This window comes from Cajanus cajan, chromosome 5, assembly GCF_000230855.2.
Source record: "Cajanus cajan strain Asha chromosome 5, NIPB_CcT2T_4, whole genome shotgun sequence".
Taxonomy (NCBI): domain Eukaryota; kingdom Viridiplantae; phylum Streptophyta; class Magnoliopsida; order Fabales; family Fabaceae; genus Cajanus; species Cajanus cajan.
The window spans coordinates 56,689,226-56,707,858 of record NC_138521.1 but is presented as its reverse complement, the minus strand read 5'-3'; the positions used below and the strand labels follow the sequence as shown (position 1 = coordinate 56,707,858).

General features: G+C 34.2%; 2 protein-coding genes across 4 annotated transcripts; both read left to right on the top strand.

Moving 5' to 3' along the window:
- Positions 1 to 3,062: 3,062 nt before the first annotated feature.
- LOC109800075 (Protein kinase superfamily protein) lies at positions 3,063 to 7,377 on the top strand. Of its 3 annotated transcripts, none has more exons than XR_014434128.1 (6): positions 3,063 to 4,864; positions 5,013 to 5,148; positions 5,260 to 5,348; positions 5,450 to 5,561; positions 5,649 to 5,939; positions 6,028 to 7,377. XR_014434128.1 is itself a non-coding variant. In XM_083075437.1 (5 exons), the coding sequence occupies exons 1-5, from the start codon at positions 3,534 to 3,536 to the stop codon at positions 5,745 to 5,747; spliced, it is 1,767 nt and encodes a 588-aa protein (XP_082931563.1). In that variant the 5' UTR covers positions 3,063 to 3,533; the 3' UTR covers positions 5,748 to 7,377. The 3 variants fall into 3 exon arrangements, 1 of the variants encoding a protein (XP_082931563.1); XR_014434127.1 differs by having other exon boundaries at positions 5,649 to 6,297; positions 6,510 to 7,377; XM_083075437.1 differs by having other exon boundaries at positions 5,649 to 7,377.
- A 5,118-nt stretch (positions 7,378 to 12,495) lies between these two features.
- LOC109800052 (uncharacterized) lies at positions 12,496 to 13,501 on the top strand. The gene is made up of 2 exons (XM_020360733.1): positions 12,496 to 12,997; positions 13,089 to 13,501. Exons 1-2 carry the CDS (start codon positions 12,496 to 12,498, stop codon positions 13,499 to 13,501), a joined length of 915 nt encoding a protein of 304 aa, XP_020216322.1.
- Positions 13,502 to 18,633: the final 5,132 nt, after the last annotated feature.

The window sequence follows — 18,633 nt, the reverse complement described above, 5'->3', positions numbered from 1 at the left end:
AATTACTAAGTTACCATGAACTTTAAATAAAATATAATACAAGTAATTTTCAATCAAACAAGGTGCTAAGTACATCTCCTGTTCTCCTAGTTTGAATTGGTTTATCAAATGTTGCTTCATCTTAGTGCCTTTATTCCTCTACCCACACCATATCATCTAGAATCACCTAGTGTTGGATGGTTGATCCCAACTTACCTATGGCCACCAATTGCTTTGGGGTGTTCTCAATGTATAGTTACGCCTCTAATGATGCCTTGTTGGCAACATCCTCCTTTGATGTGTCATAAGTGAGTTGCATATATAACAATTTTGTTAGTAAATGTTCAATAATTAATTAACAACAATTATATATACAAAGTTAATATTTCATAACGTGATAGTCTGCCATATCTAGTTCTTCATGCTTTCTAGAACATGGTCCCAACTGTCATAAGTAATCAAAGCCTTACTCCCCTATCAAGGCTATAGGGCTATGAAACCACTACTTATGCAACCTATAAGCAAGCCCTATCTTCAAAAGATTTTGTCAGTCATTGTAATAAGTAAATACTCTCAAAATAGAAATGAATTGTTCAATATTTTTAATGTATCCTTAAAAAATGTGATCTAGAAAATATTTGATATTTCTCAGTCACACTTTGCAATTTTTAAATCAAAAATTTCATTTTTAATTAAAACACGAGTTAAATTTATGTTAGTATGTATAACATTACATAATTTTATTCATAAAAAATAATTGTTTTAAAAAATTTTCAATTGAATTGATAAATGAATAATTTTCAATGATAATAGTTAATGAGCACCATAATTTGAAATGGATGTTAATGAACAAATGCTATTATAACTTAAAATGTATGGGAAAATGTTATTTAGAAATACTTGAAGTTAATATCAATTATATGCTAAAAGATTGGAAAATTATAGTAATTTTACTATTGTTTATTCAAATATTTTAATTGTGTGAAAATTTTAACTCTGATTATTCAACATAAGGCACAAGAACAAGCTTGGTTGCCTATGAAGATCGTTATAAATGCTCTTATTATATGACATTTATTTGCTTCAACATTCATCTAAATAAATAAATGGGAGACAATAAGAGTATTTCTAGATCTTATGAAATTGAACATCAACAATACTTCAATGGAAAACTTAGAGAGATGTTAGGTTTAAAGATATAATTTGTGATCATAATAAACAAAGAATTTTAGGTTTTTTGGGTTGTTGTATAGTCTTTATCGGCCTAAAAAAAATGCTAGGTATCTTTCATAGGCTTTAGAATGCTTGGCATGATAATATTCACAACCTTATTTGTGAACAAAATTCTATTAGAATCTTGAAGTTAAAAAAGAAAAATGTCGATATTTTTCATTCATAATACACGCTTACAAAGAGGATTAATCACTTTTGCTTCTTTAAACTGAATCAATAGCATTAAACATTACATCTAGAAAGTTATTTTGTGTGTTGATTTCTTAGCCAAACATAGTGTAATGCATAGTTAATCCCTCCAAGTTTGAAAGAATAACATTCCTCAATTACTTCCTTTTTGTTGGCTGATGTCATAAATATCTTATATATTAAAATATAATTTTTATTTATTTTATCTTTACATTTTCTAATACATTAAAAAACTTTCAATTTTTTGAAAAATAATTTTGTCCTTATAAATCCATCAAAATTAAAATTACAAAATATTAACAACAATTCATTTAAAAAATCTAAAAAATAATTCTATTCATATAGTTTTAAAATACATAACTTTCGAAATCTCAATTTAATATTCAAGTTCAATGATTTTTATTATTAAGTAATTAAAATAAAAATAAAAATTTGTTTTAAAATGTGACTTTCAATCATTAAAACTAATGATATAATAATTTATAATTATATATTAATAATTATATAAAATATCTTTACACTATAAAAATATATCTTAATTCAATTATAAATCATTTAACTAAAATCACATAATCTCTATCTACTAATTTTATTTTAAAAAATCTATTAATTTTAAATGATGCCTTAAAAATTAAAATTAAAAACGATCAAGTCCAAATAATACTAGTAATATTTACAAAGAATAAAAAAATATAAAAGGTACGAGATTTATAGGAAAAAAACACGCAACTTAATGAAAAAAATAAATCCTAATGTCTATAACATTTATATAAATGTATAACAATATATAAAAAGACACTTTCAACCGAACTACTTTTTATTAAGATGATTTTGTCTTTAAATATTTTTATATTTTTTTTCTCATTTTTACACTAATTTGTTTTTACACTGATATTTTTTATCAATGATTATATTTACATTCACTTACTACTTATATAATTTTTTGAAAATAAATTATATAGAAGTACAAAATATAATTCTTTTACTATTTTTTTAATGAAAAAACAGATCCAGATAATATTATAAATATATAAAATTCCCAAAATAAACTGTATATTGAGATGATAAAAAAGATTAATATATTGAGATAATAAATTTATTTATACCGCTCAAATTTTAATTAATATATAAAAAGGATACTCCTTTTAATAATTTTCTTGATCTTCACATTTTATTGACTATTATATCTTTTTATTTTAAAAAAATTAAATAAAATAATATTTTTATCAAAATTAAAATCATATATTAATATATAGAAGAGATATTCTTTTTAGTAACCATATTGATCTTTATATTTTATTGATTATTATATTTTTTCATTTTAAAAAATTAAAAAAAATAATATTTTTATTAAAATTTAGACTTAAAATTAATTAACTAATTATAATATTAAATTAATATATATTTATTATTTAATTTTTATTTTATTTTATATCTAATAGAGTTACAAAGTAGCTCATCTTTACTAGTAAATATAATTTAGGTTATTTATCAGCAGATATATTTAATTCAATATGGTATTTAACATTTAATACTCCTCGATTGCAAGATCTCTACAAAAACAAAAAAGATATTTAAAAAGAGAATTGGGCAAAAAAAATCTGTCAAAACGCGTGAAATCCACCAAATAATTGAAGGTATCGCCGACAATCGGTTAGAAAGGTGTTTATTATTTAGGTGGGAAACCCTAATTGATTCTCTCTCACACCATACGCGTCAAAGGAGGCGGCTTCTCTCGTGTCTATCCTCTGCTTTCGCTTTCTTCGTCGTCGGTAAGGCCATTCGATACCTCTGAACCCTACCCAGACGCTGCCACCTTTAGGGTTTCCATCATCCTCTCTTTCTTCCTCTTTTCTTTGCCTGTTTGCTTTCTTCTTTGTTTCCCTCTTTTGTTTTCCTTTTCCATCGGTTCGCTCTTCATTGTATCCAGGAAAAACAAAATATTATTACTGTTTGTTCGATTGATTAGGGTTGTGTGAATCATTGAAAAAAGAACTTGAATCCCTGTTCTGTATCTTTTTTTTTGGGAGGATTAGGGTTTGGAAATTTGGGGATTTTGAGGGTTTCGGTTTGACATACATTTTTCTTCGGTTCTTAATTGCTTATTGAGAGGACTTGTGCTTGTCAATCACATGGCGGCAGGGCGAAAAAGTGTTTCTCTGAAGAGAGACTCGTTCTATTATAGTTCCACCAAGGTGCTTGATCACTTTAAGAATGGCTCTTTGGCCGTGGAAGGTTGTGGATATCGCAGCCATCACTTCGTTCGTTCCGGAGAGAGTGGGTTTCATGGTGGAAAAGAGGAGACAGAGCCCGGTGAGATCTGTGTTGAAGAGCATGGGGAATATGAGCACTCATATGGTTTGCCACCGCCAGAGAAGAAAAGGAAGTTTTCTCCAATTGTGTGGGACCTAGCAGAGGGGGAGGGAAGGACTGCTTCAAAGAGTAGGATCTCGCAAATTGCTGATCTGTCTCTCTCTCGTGCTTCTCTTCCGACCAGTCCTGGAGCTAATCGTGTTTATGGTGGGGATGTTATGGAGGAGTCTTCACCAGATTCTTCTGATGTGTTGCCCCGAAGCTTTAAACCCGATGTGGAGGAAGAGAATGATGTGCAAGGATGGACCATCAAAAAGTCAAGATGGGCTTGTGATGCTCCCTCACCGATGGGTGCTGATGATCAACGCAAGCATGGCAAATTGAGCTCCAGTCCTGAACTTGTTGAATCCCATGATGGCAGTGGATGTTCGGAGAGCACAGTCACTAGATCATCAGGAAGCAGTGGAAGAGATTTTTATCTGGGTCCTTCTACTGATGACACCGATTCCGAAAAGGATTTAGTTGTCTCCATGGTTGATGTTGAGGAACAAAGTAATTTTAGTGATTCTTCGTCAGATTCGGATGAGAGTGGTAGTTTGATGCACGCGCAGAGAAATATAAACATGCTTCAGAGTTGCAGAAGTGTGTGCGAGTTTGAGATGATTAAGAAAATAAATGAAGGAACTTATGGCATTGTCTATAAAGCTAGGGATAAGAAGACTGGAGAAGTAGTTGCATTGAAGAAGGTGAAAATGAACATAGAGAGGGATGGCTTTCCTTTGTCATCCTTGAGGGAAATAAACATTCTTTTGTCTTTTAATCATCCCTCCATTGTGAATGTTAAAGAAGTAGTAGTTGATGATTTTGATGGTACTTTTATGGTAATGGAGTACATGGAGTCTGACCTTAAGGGGATGATGGAGGCCAAGAAGCAGCCCTTCAGCATGGGTGAAATTAAATCCTTGATTAGGCAACTTCTTGAAGGTGTCAAGTATCTCCATGATAATTGGGTTATCCATAGGGATTTGAAGTCATCTAACATTCTGCTGAACCATGACGGGGAGCTTAAAATATGCGACTTTGGATTGTCAAGGCAATATGGAAGCCCTCTAAAGCCATATACTCCTGTTGTGGTTACTCTATGGTACAGGTGAGTAGCATTATATTATAAAATTATTATAGTTTTCATTAACATTATCTCTATAGATATATCTGGTTTAGTTTTTTGCAAATTTCAATTATACTGGTAGAGAGAAGTATATGCCTCAAACTCATGAATGGTGTATTGGTTTGTGCAGAGCACCTGAACTTTTGCTGGGTTCTAAAGAATACTCAACAGCTATTGACATGTGGTCAGTGGGTTGCATAATGGCTGAATTAATTGCCAAGGAGCCTCTATTCAGGGGTAAAAGTGAGCTGGAACAACTTGATAAGGTTATTACTACTGAAATCACTCGTATATTACTTTTTTTATTCACAATCATCTATATTATGTGATGAATCTGCTGTCCTTGTAACACTTCTCTTTGTTTGTTAACTGTGTAGATTTTTCGAACCTTGGGTACCCCACATGAGAAAATTTGGCCAGGATTATCCAAATTACCTGGGGCTAAAGCAAAATTTGTTAAGCAACCGTAAGCCTGTGTTCTTTTTCTTAGTTAGAATTCTAATGTTATGGGTGGTGATGGTTTTATACTTTTCAACTGTTTGACTCTTTAAGTTATTGATATTTCAGGTATAATATGCTAAGGAAGAAGTTTCCAGCCACATCATTCACTGGTTTGCCAGTTTTATCTGAGCTGGGATTTGACTTGTTGAAGAACCTTCTAACTTATGACCCTGAAAAGGTATATATATTGTTCATGGAATAAATTCTGATTGGTTTTCTTTGACAGGAAACTGGATATATATAATTTCTTTATTACTTATTGCAGAGGATAACTGCTGAAGATGCCCTCCTTCATGATTGGTTCCATGAAGCCCCACTTCCCAAATCTGACTTCAAGCCTATTTTTCCTTCTTGGCAGTGCTAGGTCAGGTACACTTGCAGGATGCATGAAATACCAAGAACAATACTATTTTTACTTTGTTTCCAACATTGTCTTACCTTGTTAATGATCATATACAAAGAATGATATGATTGCAAGGAACAGGATAATGGACTTCATTAGGCTCTTGTTTGTTATAAAATTAGAAGCGGCAGATTGATGTATAGACCTGAGAAGGTATGGAATTACACCTGATTTTTTTTTTCTTGACTGAAACTCAAATGTATCCTCTTTAGCTGGTCAAAACAATGTACATATATTTCAGGACAACTAGTAATAAGTGATGGATTTTTGCTATGGTACGTCTTTATCCTGTGCCATCATCTATTTCCAATTTTGGCTACGGTTTGTTCTTATTCTGATTGCTGGCCCATTTAACCGGGGGGCTTTCGAGTTCTGTTATTTCTCCCACATTTGATTTTTACAACAGGAAATGCTCCTAACATCTTTGGGTGCATTGGTTCGCCAAGCAGTTGGTAGATGTTGTAGAAAAATAAATCAAGTGAAAGGGATTTTCAATTTCAACATGGGCCAGGTACCGTTGTAAAGTTTCTCAATTTGTAAGTTAGTTCCCGAAATAAAATGTTGTGTTCAAGTGTTTTTTGGGGCGGGAGTAGCTTCCATGTTCTTTCTCATTTTGCGGCAATGCTTCATTCTCCTTAACCAAAATATAGTTCTTAAGTTAACGAAGATGCGAGAGTATTGATTTGTTGTCTCATTTAATTGGACCGGTGTTATCAATTGCAGATTGCGGAAAATGGCGGAAAGCCAGTTATCTGCTATATCACATAGTTGATAGCGTCTCTCAAAACAGCGGAAGTTGCATAACAGTTAAGATATACAATATATATATATATATATATATATATATATATATATATATATATATCAATTTAAAATATAAGTTGTAAGCAAATAAAAATTGACATGCCACTATAGTTGCACAACCTTGAATGTAGTGGCTATTTAACAATACTGATTGGGGCCTATTGAGTTCTGTTTTCTTTTCTCCTACATTTGATTCTTACGCCAGGAAATGCTCCGAAAAACTTTGGGTGCATTGATTCGCGAAGCAATTGGTAGCTGTTGTAGAAAAATTAATCAAGTCAAAGTTATTTTTATTTTCAACATGGTCAACAGGTAACGAAGTTAAGTTTCTCTCTATTCGAAAGTTAGTCGCTGAATTAAAATGATAGTGTGCATGATTTTGGGGATGGGGCCAGCTTCCATGTTCTTCCTCACTTTTTCCAAAAATATGGTTGTTAGATTACAACGATGTGATAATGAGTTTAGGTTGTGGACTTTTTTATACTGGAAAATGGCTGGTTAGAAGGAAGTGTTTGAGCTATGGCGAAGCCAGGCATAAAGCTTGTGGAGCTCCTGAGGCAGTGCTAGAAGGTGGTGAGAGAAAGAACTCCACTGCAATTGCTGTATTAAAATACCCTTGTGTTGGTCATTTGTTTTTTCGTATTAAAATTCCCGTGGTGATTGTAATTTATAGTTCTCAATTACAGAGTGGTCTTGTTAAGAAGAAATACCGGTGACGGATTTACAATTTTATTCGTCTGAATAAGACGTGTGTTACGATTTATGCATAGGAGAATTGTTACCGACACTTCTTAATACCCCTATATAACACTATTATTCATTGATTTAATTAGAAATCACAATCTTTTCTAAATCAAGTTATTGAGTTTTATTTGAATTTTAATTTATCCTTAAATGTTTTCCCCATACACTAAGAATTGAATTTGTTATCACAATTGAGCGGTCATTGCATACTTCTTCTCGTGCCTTGGTTGTCATTGAAAGGAGTTGACTGTAAAACATTTAATATCAATATGCCCTTTTTTAATCTAATTTATATTACGTTTGAAGGGATGTATGTATTTAAACTGTATCATAGCTTACCTTCAGACAAGCAAGTCTACGAGATTTTATAACTCTTAATCGCGTTTGACACGTGAAATGATTTTACTTCTTTAAAAATTTTAAATCAAGAATTTTGATTTTTCATGATTGATAATCATTTATATTTTTTTATTTTGGAAATGTAGTTTTCTGAAAATTATTTTTAACATATTTTCTCAAAATTATTATTTTGGAGAGTGAAAATTTCACTCTCACTCCCCTCCTCCCTCTTCTCTTTCTTTCCCTTTCTCTTATTTCTCTTTTTTCTTTTTTCTTTCAGTTTCACTCTGTCTCTCTTCCTTTCTCCACCCCCTCTCTCTTATATCTTTATTTCTTTTTCTTTTTTATATTATATTTTTTCTTCTCATTTATTATGGACTTTTTTATTTAATATATCATTTTTTTTATTTAAATAATCTAAATTCAAATATATTTACTTAAATATACACTTAGATTTTTGGGTGAGAAATCAGTTACTGGTAACCGATTTCTCAAAAAGATTTTTGCAAATTTTTGAAAAGTCCCTTTGAGAAATAGGTTACTCAGTAACCGATTTCTTAATGGGCCATTTTTTTTTTTCGTTTTGTGTTTTGTGTTTTTTTTTTTGATTTTTGAAATATTTATTTTCCAGATTTGTATTTTTTTTTAGTTTTTCAGTTTAAAATATTTAGATTTTAAAAAAAATTATAATGAAATTTTAAAAAATTAATTTAGTTATTCTTTTTATTTTAGATTATAAAAATGTATTTAAAATAAAATTTAAAGAATAAAATTGAATAAAATTAATTTTAAATAGAATATATAAAAATGAAAATATTATGATAAATGATAATTTTAGATAAAAACATTAATTGAGATGAACAACTTGAAATAAAAATAAAATACAACAATGGAATAGGAGATCGAATAAAAAAGAACAACAAAATTACAATCCAGTAAATTACAATCCAACTTTAATGATGTATATGCCCACCCGTTCCACACCTTGGAGGTTGTCGGTTTCTTGTTGGGTTTCAACGACCAATGCGTGGTTGTTGTGGTTCAACTTGGTCCTCGTCATGTTCTATATTAATAGTATGGGTGACTGGATTTGATGAACCACTTCCACCGACCTCAGAGTGATAAGACAAAAATGAAGGGAAATTCATGCTTTGTATGTAATTATATGCACTTTGTGGCGTGTGTACGTCGACGTCAAAAAGATTGCTCATGAAGTGCCCTGTTGGAGTTGTTGTTGATGGTGGTGTGTACATGAATTGTTCATGGTACGTATGAAATGATGGATAAGACTGGGGATGTTGTTCCACACTATAAGGTGGGTGATTATCTCCAACCATTGGGAATGTTGTTGCAGTTGTTGTTGGGAGTTATGTACTAGAAGTGGATGCATGTGATGAAGAATATTGGCTACAAAGAAATAATTTAGAATTAGCACGAAACCATTGTAAATACTCCGGAGTGTGTTGGAGAGGCCCCTGAAGTGGTTCCCTAAAAATAACATGTTTGCGTCTGTCTTTCCAAATGAAAATCCAGTCTGCATGTTGTTCAGCCCAGTTGGTGTCGCTATGTCCTCTCATGTCTATTTTGTGCATTTTATCAAGATTATGAGCTTTATTGGGGATTGGTTGCCATAATCCAAATTGTAATTGGACTCTATCAGTTTGATGCCAGACTACAACTGCAAATGAAGTTAAAGCAGTACAAGCAATCCATATTCTAGAATCCTTATAAGCACGTGTTGGTAGTGAGGACTGAAATTCCCTATATGGCATCCATTGAAATTGGAAAAGAAAAAGGTTTAAGGTATGAATGAATTGAGTATAAAAGAGTATGTTTGAGAGAAGTTTACATTGTATTACCTCGTTATGGTTCATGTTGTCATATCTTAATCTGTAGCCAAGTAAGTCTCCATGGGGAGTGCCTGAAAATCTTAGCCCTCTTCCTGACCACCTAAAACATTTGTACATTTATAAAATTTTAGGTTAAATATTTTACTTGTTCGATGTATTAAAGTGGTATAAAAATTAATTCAAATCACGATGCTAGTGGAAATGTAATATCCCGTTGGACTCTTGGTTGGATTGAGGGCATGCGATACCAAGCCCAAGACTGTAGAAGCAAAGAACATTCACCCATTTTCTTTAAGGATGGATAGATTGCCCTACACATTTCTCTGTACAAATGTGCCAAACAAGCAGAACCCCAACTATATCGTCCTTCACATTCCAATTCAGCCAATAATGGTAAATACATTAAGTGAATTCTGTTACTTGACTTGTCTGGCATAATGACACCACCGATCAATCCTAAGATATATGCTCTACAATGTTGGAGCAATTGTTGTTCAGTGGGTTCATCTGGTAGTGCAATTGTATGGTCTCTTAACATTTTAGTTTTATGCTTGAGCCAACTAGAGCTTCCCCTTTCGGAGGTACGAAGCCTAACAACTCGTAACATAATTCATCCAGTCAAAGAAAGTTGGTCCTGTTACTAGTTTTTCGTCAATCCTTAAACCCAATTGTAGTGCGACATCTTCCAAAGTGACCGTGCACTCACCAACTGGGAAGTGAAAAGTATGTGTCTCAGGTCTTCACCTCTCCATCAAAGACGTTATCAAACAATCATCGATTTTAAAATGTCTTATTTTCGCAACCTCACCAAAGCCAACAACCTCCAACAAATTCTCAATTCTTGGGTCAGGTGTAGGCATGGAATGATAGTAAGATTGAATCACTTGATCACTTGTTGTCTACGAAAATGGTAGAATTGAAATGTTAGTAATGAATAATATTAGTTGTAAACATTATGCAATGTATAATAACTTACCATAAGATGAGTTTCATTTGACCTATGGAGGTGTTGTTTCCACAACATAGTTGAAGATGAAGAAGACATTCTTGAAAAACAATAGCAACGAAATTCAATAGTGCAATAGCTGAATAGAATTGATTTTTTGTTGTGTGTTTAGGGTTGGATCGTATGTAGTGCATATATAGTGGAAAAAATTAATGGTTAATGCAGACTCATCAATGCTTTGTCCGAGAGCGTTAGAAAAATTAATGCTTTGTGCAGAGTGTCATTGATGCAGAGTGTCATTGATGCAATGTCATCAATGCTTTGTCCCAGAGCGTCAGATAAATCAATGCTTTGTGCAGAGTCATGAATACTTTGTACCAGAGCGTCAGAAAAATTAATGTTTTGTGCAGAGTGTCATTGATGCAGTGTGTCATTGATGCAGTGTGTCATTGATGTAGTGTCATCAATGCTTTGTCCTAAAGCGTCAGATAATTCAATGCTTTGTGCAGAGTCATGAATGCTTTGTACCAGAGCATCAGAAAAATTAATGCTTTGTGCAGAGTGTCATTGATGCAGTGTTATTAATGCTTTGTCCCAGAGCGTCAGAAAAATCAATGCTTTGTGCAGAGGCATGAATGCTTTGTACCAGAGTGTCAAAAAAGTTAATGCTTTGTGTAGAGTGTCATTGATGCAGTGTGTCATTGATGCAATGTCATCAATGCTTTGTCCCAAAGCGTCAGAAAAATAAATACTTTGTGCAAAGTCATGAATGCTTTGTACTAGAGCGTCAGAAAAATTAATGTTTTGTGCAGAGTGTCACTGATGCAGTGTTTCATTGATGTAGTGTCATCAATGCTTTGTCCTAGAGCGTCAGATAAATCAATGCTTTATGCAGAGTCATGAATGCTTTGTACCAGAGCGTCAGAAAAATTAATGTTTTGTGCAGAGTGTCGTTGATGCAGTGTGTTATTGATGCAGTGTCATTAATGCTTTGTCCCAGAGCGTCAGAAAAATCAATGCTTTGTGCAGAGGCATGAATGCTTTGTACCAGAGCGTCAAAAAAGTTAATGCTTTGTGCGGAGTGTCATTGATGCAGTGTCATCAATGCTTTGTCCCAGAGCGTCAGAAAAATAAATGCTTTGTGCAAAGTCATGAATGCTTTGTACCAGAGCGTCAGAAAAATGAATGCTTTGTGCAGAGTGTCATTGATGCAGTGTGTCATTGATGTAGTGTCATCAATGCTTTGTCCCAGAGCGTCAGAAAAATCAATGCTTTGTGCAGAGGCATGAATGCTTTGTACTAGGAAGAAGATCAACAGGAAGGAGTCCCTGAAGTTGGAGTTCCTGAAGAAGAAGTTGGTCCTTTCAGTGAGGGGGAAGATGATGCAAGACTTCAACAAGACGATGAACAAGATGAACAAGATCGTCTTGTACAACAATCTCAGCACGTAAGCACATTCAGTTTTCCTTCACACATGCATAATGTTGATTTGCAAACAGATTTCACCAACCCAGAGTATAAACATGCACTTGACCATGTTGACGTCGAGTACTCTCTTGACAGCCTATTTCAAGGCATGAATTTCAACACAAAGGAGGAAGTCTAACATGTTCTAAATGCATACCATATAAAGAAAGGTTTGTATTACAGGGTGGAGAAATCGTCACCAACATTAATTGTTGCACGCTGTGTTAACAGTACATGTGATTGGAGGTGCATAGTAGCTTTTATTACTAAAAGCCAAAAATGGGAGCTTCGTAAGCTATCAGGTGAACATTCTTGTTCATCACCTATTATTACACAAGATCATGTTAACCTTGGCTATGTATATATTAGCAAAAGTATTATTCCTTTGGTGGAGAGTGATCCATCCATTTCTATTCCAACAATAATAGCACACATCAAAAGTGCTGAAGGGTACACGATCTCATATCGCAAAACTTGGATGGCAAAACAAAAGGCAATTGAAGACTTACATGGTAACTAGGAACAATCTTACCATGATTTACCCAAGTTGCTCAGTGCCATGAGTGGATTTCTTAATGGATTTGTTGTTGAGAAGCAAACAAGGCCACTATACAACCAACAAGGTGAGATGGTTCATCATTATGTTCAATTCCATAGAGTATTTTGGACATTTAAACCTTGTATCGATCGGTTCAAATACTGCAAACCCATTGTTCAAGTTGATGGCACATTCTTGTATGGAAAATACAAAGGAACTCTCCTTGTGGTCGTGGCTCAAGACGGTAACAACAAAATCTTTCCAATTGCCTTTACAATTGTTGAGGGTGAAACAGTAGAAACATGGTTTTTCTTTCTACATTATCTCAAAAGACATGTTTGCCCTCAAGATGACCTTTGCTTAATTTCGGACAGGCACGAGTCTATCAAAAATGCCTACACTAGACAAGGCAGTGGTTGGACACCCGAGAATTCAGTGCATGTGTTCTATATTCGCCATATAGCTCAAAACTTCATGAGGCATTTCAAGAATACAGAACAGAAAAAATTAATCATCAATATGGGTACTTACTTAGCATCATTAATTACTTTAATTTGTTTCACCATATTTCAACATTACTAAATTGTTTATTTTTTCCTAATCTGATTTCACAGCTTATGGGATGACTGAGCCAAGATTCAATTACTACTACAACACGCTAAGGGGCGAACCAAAAATTGAAGGTGTAATTGAATGGCTCAACACCATACCAAAAGAACAATGGACTCTTGCATGGGACGATGGACGACGATTGGGACACATGACTACCAACTTGGATGAGGCAATTAACTCCATTCTTAAAAAAATAAGAAATTTGTCAATTTCTACAATCATCATGTCGACTTATAAGAGATGTAATGCCTTATTCATCCAAAGGGGGAAGGAAGTCGATGCTAAACTTAGGGCTGACCAAGTTTATACGGAAATAGTGAATAGGGCCATGAGAGATGCAGAATCAAAGGCAAATAGTCATCATGTCCTCGAATTTGATCGTCAATACACGTTTTCTGATGCAAGAGACCATTAACCCAAGGAAAACACGACCTACTGGAACTTTCACGGTTAGACTACATGACAACTGGTGTGACTGTGGAAAATTCCAAAAGCTACACATGTCATGCTCCCATGTTGTTACTGCATGTAAGCATGTTCACCACGATTATAAATCTTACATAGATCCGGTATACACAAAACAATATGTTTCAAATGTGTATAACAAATTATTTAGTGAACTGCCTAATGAATCTTATTGGCCGGATTGTGAAGAACCGCAAATCATACCAAATCTGAAAAAAATTAGAAATAAAAAAGGTCGTCCAAAGTCATCCAGAATACACACTGAAATGGATATGGTTGAATCAGGACAACCAAGAAAATGTTCTCTGTGCAGAAATGTAGGTCACTCAAAGAAGAAATGTCCTTATCGTCAGGGACGGAGCCAGGATTTCAATACTGGGGGGCCGAGAATTGGAATGATCAAATGAGGCGCTACATTTTTTTAAAAAAAAAAAAATTCCAAAGTGATACCACATAGCAGGCCGTACCAGAAGTCCAAAAGTTGAATAAAAAAATAAATTTGGGTTATTCATTTAATTATACATATGAGTTTATATTAAAAATAGGAGGTGCCATATAGTAATATATATGTATATAAAAAAAAATTAAAATTGTTGGGGGGGCCGTGGCACCCGTAGGTCCCCCCTTGGCTCCGTCCTTGCTTATCGTTAAGGGAGTTCAAGTCACCAAACTTAAAATGTCATCAAACCTTCCAAATGTTGTATTTTGTTTACTATTATTTTAAATAAATATTTTATCTTTTTTTTTTAATAAATTTAAATTAATATTTATTTCATTATTTATTCTTATTCTAAAAACTTAACTAATTTATTTTATTTAGAATTACTAAAAAAATTTAAAAAATCTGAAAATTTAAAATTAAAATACGAAAAAAATAAAATTACAAATCTAGAAAAAAAAATTCAAAAAAAAAAACACAAAACACAAAACGAAAAAAAAAAATGGCCCATTGAAAAATCGGTTATTGGGTAACCGATTTCTCAAAGGGATTTTTCAAAAATTTGCAAAAATCCTTTTGAGAAATCAGTTACCCAGTAACCGATTTCTCACCTAAAAAACTAAGTGGTATATTTAGGTAAATATATTTGAGTTTAGGTTATTTAAATAAAAAAAATAGTATATTAAAAAAAAAAGTCTTTATCATGTAACATTTTCTTTCTTTAATTATTTTATTGAATCCTGTATTTAAATAATTTTAATTTTTTAAAATAATTTAATTCATATTTATAGTAAAATTTAAGTAATAAAATATATTTGATGATATTATTTTAATAAATGATATTTTTATGAAAAATATTTGTATATCCAAAAATATACTTTGTAATTAAACATAAAAATCTTTAATTCTTAAAAATCTCATAAATATTTTCAAAAACCTTTATAAATAATCAAATAGATTTTAACTATTTTTAACAATTATGTTTTAGATATAGATGGAAAAAAAAATCTCCTATCATGATTTTAGTGTTATGTTCAAACCTTGTCATTACAATTTCAATAAATAAATAAAAACGTCATCATTGTTTGTAGAATGGCTAAAATAAAGTGATAGCTAGCTAAAATGGTCAAGTTTTTGTGAAGTAAAAGTTTAATGGGGCCTTTTAAAAAATTCAGAAATTATAATCTTTAATTATATAATAATTTTGAGGACTAATTTAAGATTTTATTTCTTATAGGACAGCATATTATATATAGTGGAATACTAAAATAAATAACCCGTTTCAGCTTGGGTTCGATCGTGTAGGGTGTTATCACAGGTGTCCGTCCCTGTGAATGGTAATTGTAACGACCCGACTAGTTACTACACACGGCATCGCACACTAGAAACTCCAGACAGATAGAACAAGTATATAAATATAGGATCTAGAATATATAAATATACAAAGTTCTAGTCTGACTAGGGTTAAAGTGTACCAAAGAAAATTACAACCAAATGCTACTATCCCAAGTAGCTACCAGCAAAATATCCACACAAGCAAAACAGCTCCAAGGTCCGCCGGAGACTCACCACTAGACGCCCACCTATTCCTGTTCTGCTCCCATACACAGTATGATCATCGCAGTCCAAACACCATGGAAAAAAAAAAGTGAAAGGGTAAGCTAGTGTAATTAAAAATCAGCATACAAATAGATACATAGTAATGTAATTAAATTTCATCATTATGAGTATCAGCTCATCTGCACAGCTTATATCACGCATCAATACCAGCACCACGATGTGGCTACATCAACACTGTAGAACAGCAACAACAGCACCACCTCAAGTGGTTATAACAGCACCGCCTAGCGGCAATCATCAGCACCACCTCAAGTGGCTATAATGGCCTCTCTACTAGGCACACATCAGCACCAGCTAGCGGTTATTACAGCACCACGATAGTGGCTAACAGCACCGACATAGCGGCTATAACAGCACCACACTAGTGGCTAAACACAGCATACATCTCAGCAATAAACAGCACAACAAAACAGCTCACAACACAGCACAGCAAAATCAGCATACAGCACAGCCAAGTAGTATTCGACACAGCTTACTACTCACAACTCAGCTCATCATTCTAGAGTACAACCATATTATAAATTAGCATTTAAAATCATCAATAACAGCCCAGCTCAGCATAGCAAGACACATCTATTACAGCTTAACATCATCTTTCAACATTTACATCTAGTCAGCACAACTTATTTATCAATTTCATCTCAGCTCAGCAATCACAGCAAAATTCAAAAATGATCAGCCTATAATTCAGTTCGACTCAAATAATAAAGTTTAGCATTAGCATCACATAGCACAACCCAGCGTTACATCATTAACAACATACCGCACAACACAACTTTTCATCATACAACATTGGCAACATTAATCAGCACAGCCTATCGTCTTACAGTACATCTAAGCATCTTATAGCAACATACACCTAACACAGCTCAACATCATCAAACAGCAATTTCAGCTAGTCATCACATCATAATCAACAGCTTCTCCTTAAACTCAACATAAACAACCTCTAACATCCATTAGTGAAGTCACATCCCCGCGCCCGGCACACTCGTGGTTGCGCCCAGCGCAGTGCAACCAGAGAGCACCAGGGGGCAAGCGCGCCCAGCGCAAGCATGCCCGCGCCCGGCGGGACCCAGCCAGAGAGCCCAAGGCTCACTCACGCCTGGCGCAATACCAATTGCGCCCAGCGCCCACAAGGCAGAGACTCCCAAGGAGTCTCACGCCCGGCGCGACAAGGGCCGCGCTCAGCGCATCACATCAACATCATCATTCAGCTCAATAATAATTCATCACTAACCGCTTAAAACAACATGATCAACACCTAATACGACCCAACCATCTTATTTACAACTCATCTATCTTGTCCAATTACTCACCCAAACAACAAAAGTACACCTAAGCACCTAAAACAACTTTCAACTTAACCAAATCACTAAATGTGAAATGGCAACCATCACAACAAACAGCGCATCGGGAGTTATACTACTCCTACCATGCTCATCCTTATCTCATATGAAAGATAATCAAATTTTCTACAACTCTCATTAAGACACCAAGTCCAAATTCCTTCATCTACCTTGTTAAAAATGATGAAAACCGCAACAGCTATAACCAAAGCTGACAGCTCGACCCCTCTTCACTAAAACAGCCACATCTAGAGTTCTAAAACTCCTTTTTGAGTGATTCCAGCGCCATTGGAAAGCTAACATCCAAGGCTACAACATTCAAAATACTCACGCCCGGCGCGCTAATATCAAGCCCGGCTCAAAACTCAACAGAGACGCGACTTTAAATTGAGCCCGGCGCAAATTCAAACTGCAACTGCCCCCAGATTCGAAAATTTCACAAAACCTGCAAGAATCAACCAAAAATCCACATGCAAACAGTCCAAAACATCACATTTTCATCAAACAACCCAAAAGTACCAGCTTTTTCAACATGCAACATCAAACAAGGAAAATCCCCAAATTTTCACTCAAACCCCGAAACCCCGGAAAAATCCATTTTCATCAACCTCAGCTCAAATCATCCAACGTTCAAACAACAATGAGCTACTAGAACTCATTTTCAGCAATTAATCTGCAAAAGAAATTAGCTTCCCTTACCTTAGCTTGAAGATTCGAGCTTCGAGAAGGAAAACGAAGAAGAAGAAGAAAAATGAGAAGCTCCGCACGGTCTGGATCCAGAAGAGAATCACCTAGTCGGTACCTTGAATTTGAGTGGAGCACCAGCAAGAGAGCACAAAGTCAGCCTCAGAGAAGTACAACGAGAAGTGAGCGAGAGGAGAGGGTTAGCAATGTAAGGAAGAAGGAAATGAGAATGGGCCTCGGGGGAGAAGGAAATAATAAGGGGGTCTCACAGTAACGTATATTCAACTTAAAACATTAGTACGACAATCTGTTACATGATCTCATTGTAAGAGAACCAGTGTCATACAAACTTTTATACGTCCAGATGAGCGAAACAGATAAGAAATATATAATAAACACAGGAGTACGAACGGATACAAATGAGGAGAAAGTGAGGTAAAAATGCCGTGTTTGGATACAGCGGAAAGAGATGGAAAGAAGCATGTTATATAAAAAAACATTTTGTTGAAGATTAAATTTCACTTGGGAAGGGGGAGAAGGGTTAAGGAGAGAGTTTGGATCATGGGGTTTGCAATTTGTAGTGACATGGATTCAACTATTTTTCATTTACCCTCTCTTAAGTCTGATAATAAGGGGTCTTCTCAAATGGACCTTGGAGGATGTTGGTTGACCCCTCCTTTCATCATCTTGTGCTTATGTTTGGAATGTTGACAATGATGGATGAAAGTTGTTAACAGGTTTCAGGAACAAGCAACTGAATTGAAACTATCTTTTTATGGGAATTTATTTCAAGGGTGTGGGCCAAGTTCGAAGGCATAAATAACAAGCTAAGCATAGCTAGAAGATTATCTTGAGAAGATTTAGTGCATGTTTGGATTAGGGGGATTGGAGGTATCATGGTCTACTCCAAAATTTGTATATAAAAATATATTGTAGCCCTCCCAAAAAAATAAATAATAAAATATTGGTATTGACTCCTAGATGATGTCC

What these genes read in the sequence shown, in the direction of transcription:
- LOC109800075 (XM_083075437.1), top strand. Translation starts at nt 3,534, where the DNA reads ATGGCGGCAGGGCGAAAAAGTGTTTCTCTGAAGAGAGACTCGTTCTAT. An exon ending in GTGGTTACTCTATGGTACAG is followed by an intron (nt 4,865 to 5,012) that starts GTGAGTAGCATT and finishes TGGTTTGTGCAG; the next exon opens with AGCACCTGAACTTTTGCTGG. An exon ending in TAACTTATGACCCTGAAAAG is followed by an intron (nt 5,562 to 5,648) that starts GTATATATATTG and finishes TACTTATTGCAG; the next exon opens with AGGATAACTGCTGAAGATGC.
- LOC109800052 (XM_020360733.1), top strand. Translation starts at nt 12,496, where the DNA reads ATGAGTGGATTTCTTAATGGATTTGTTGTTGAGAAGCAAACAAGGCCA. An exon ending in AAAATTAATCATCAATATGG is followed by an intron (nt 12,998 to 13,088) that starts GTACTTACTTAG and finishes CTGATTTCACAG; the next exon opens with CTTATGGGATGACTGAGCCA.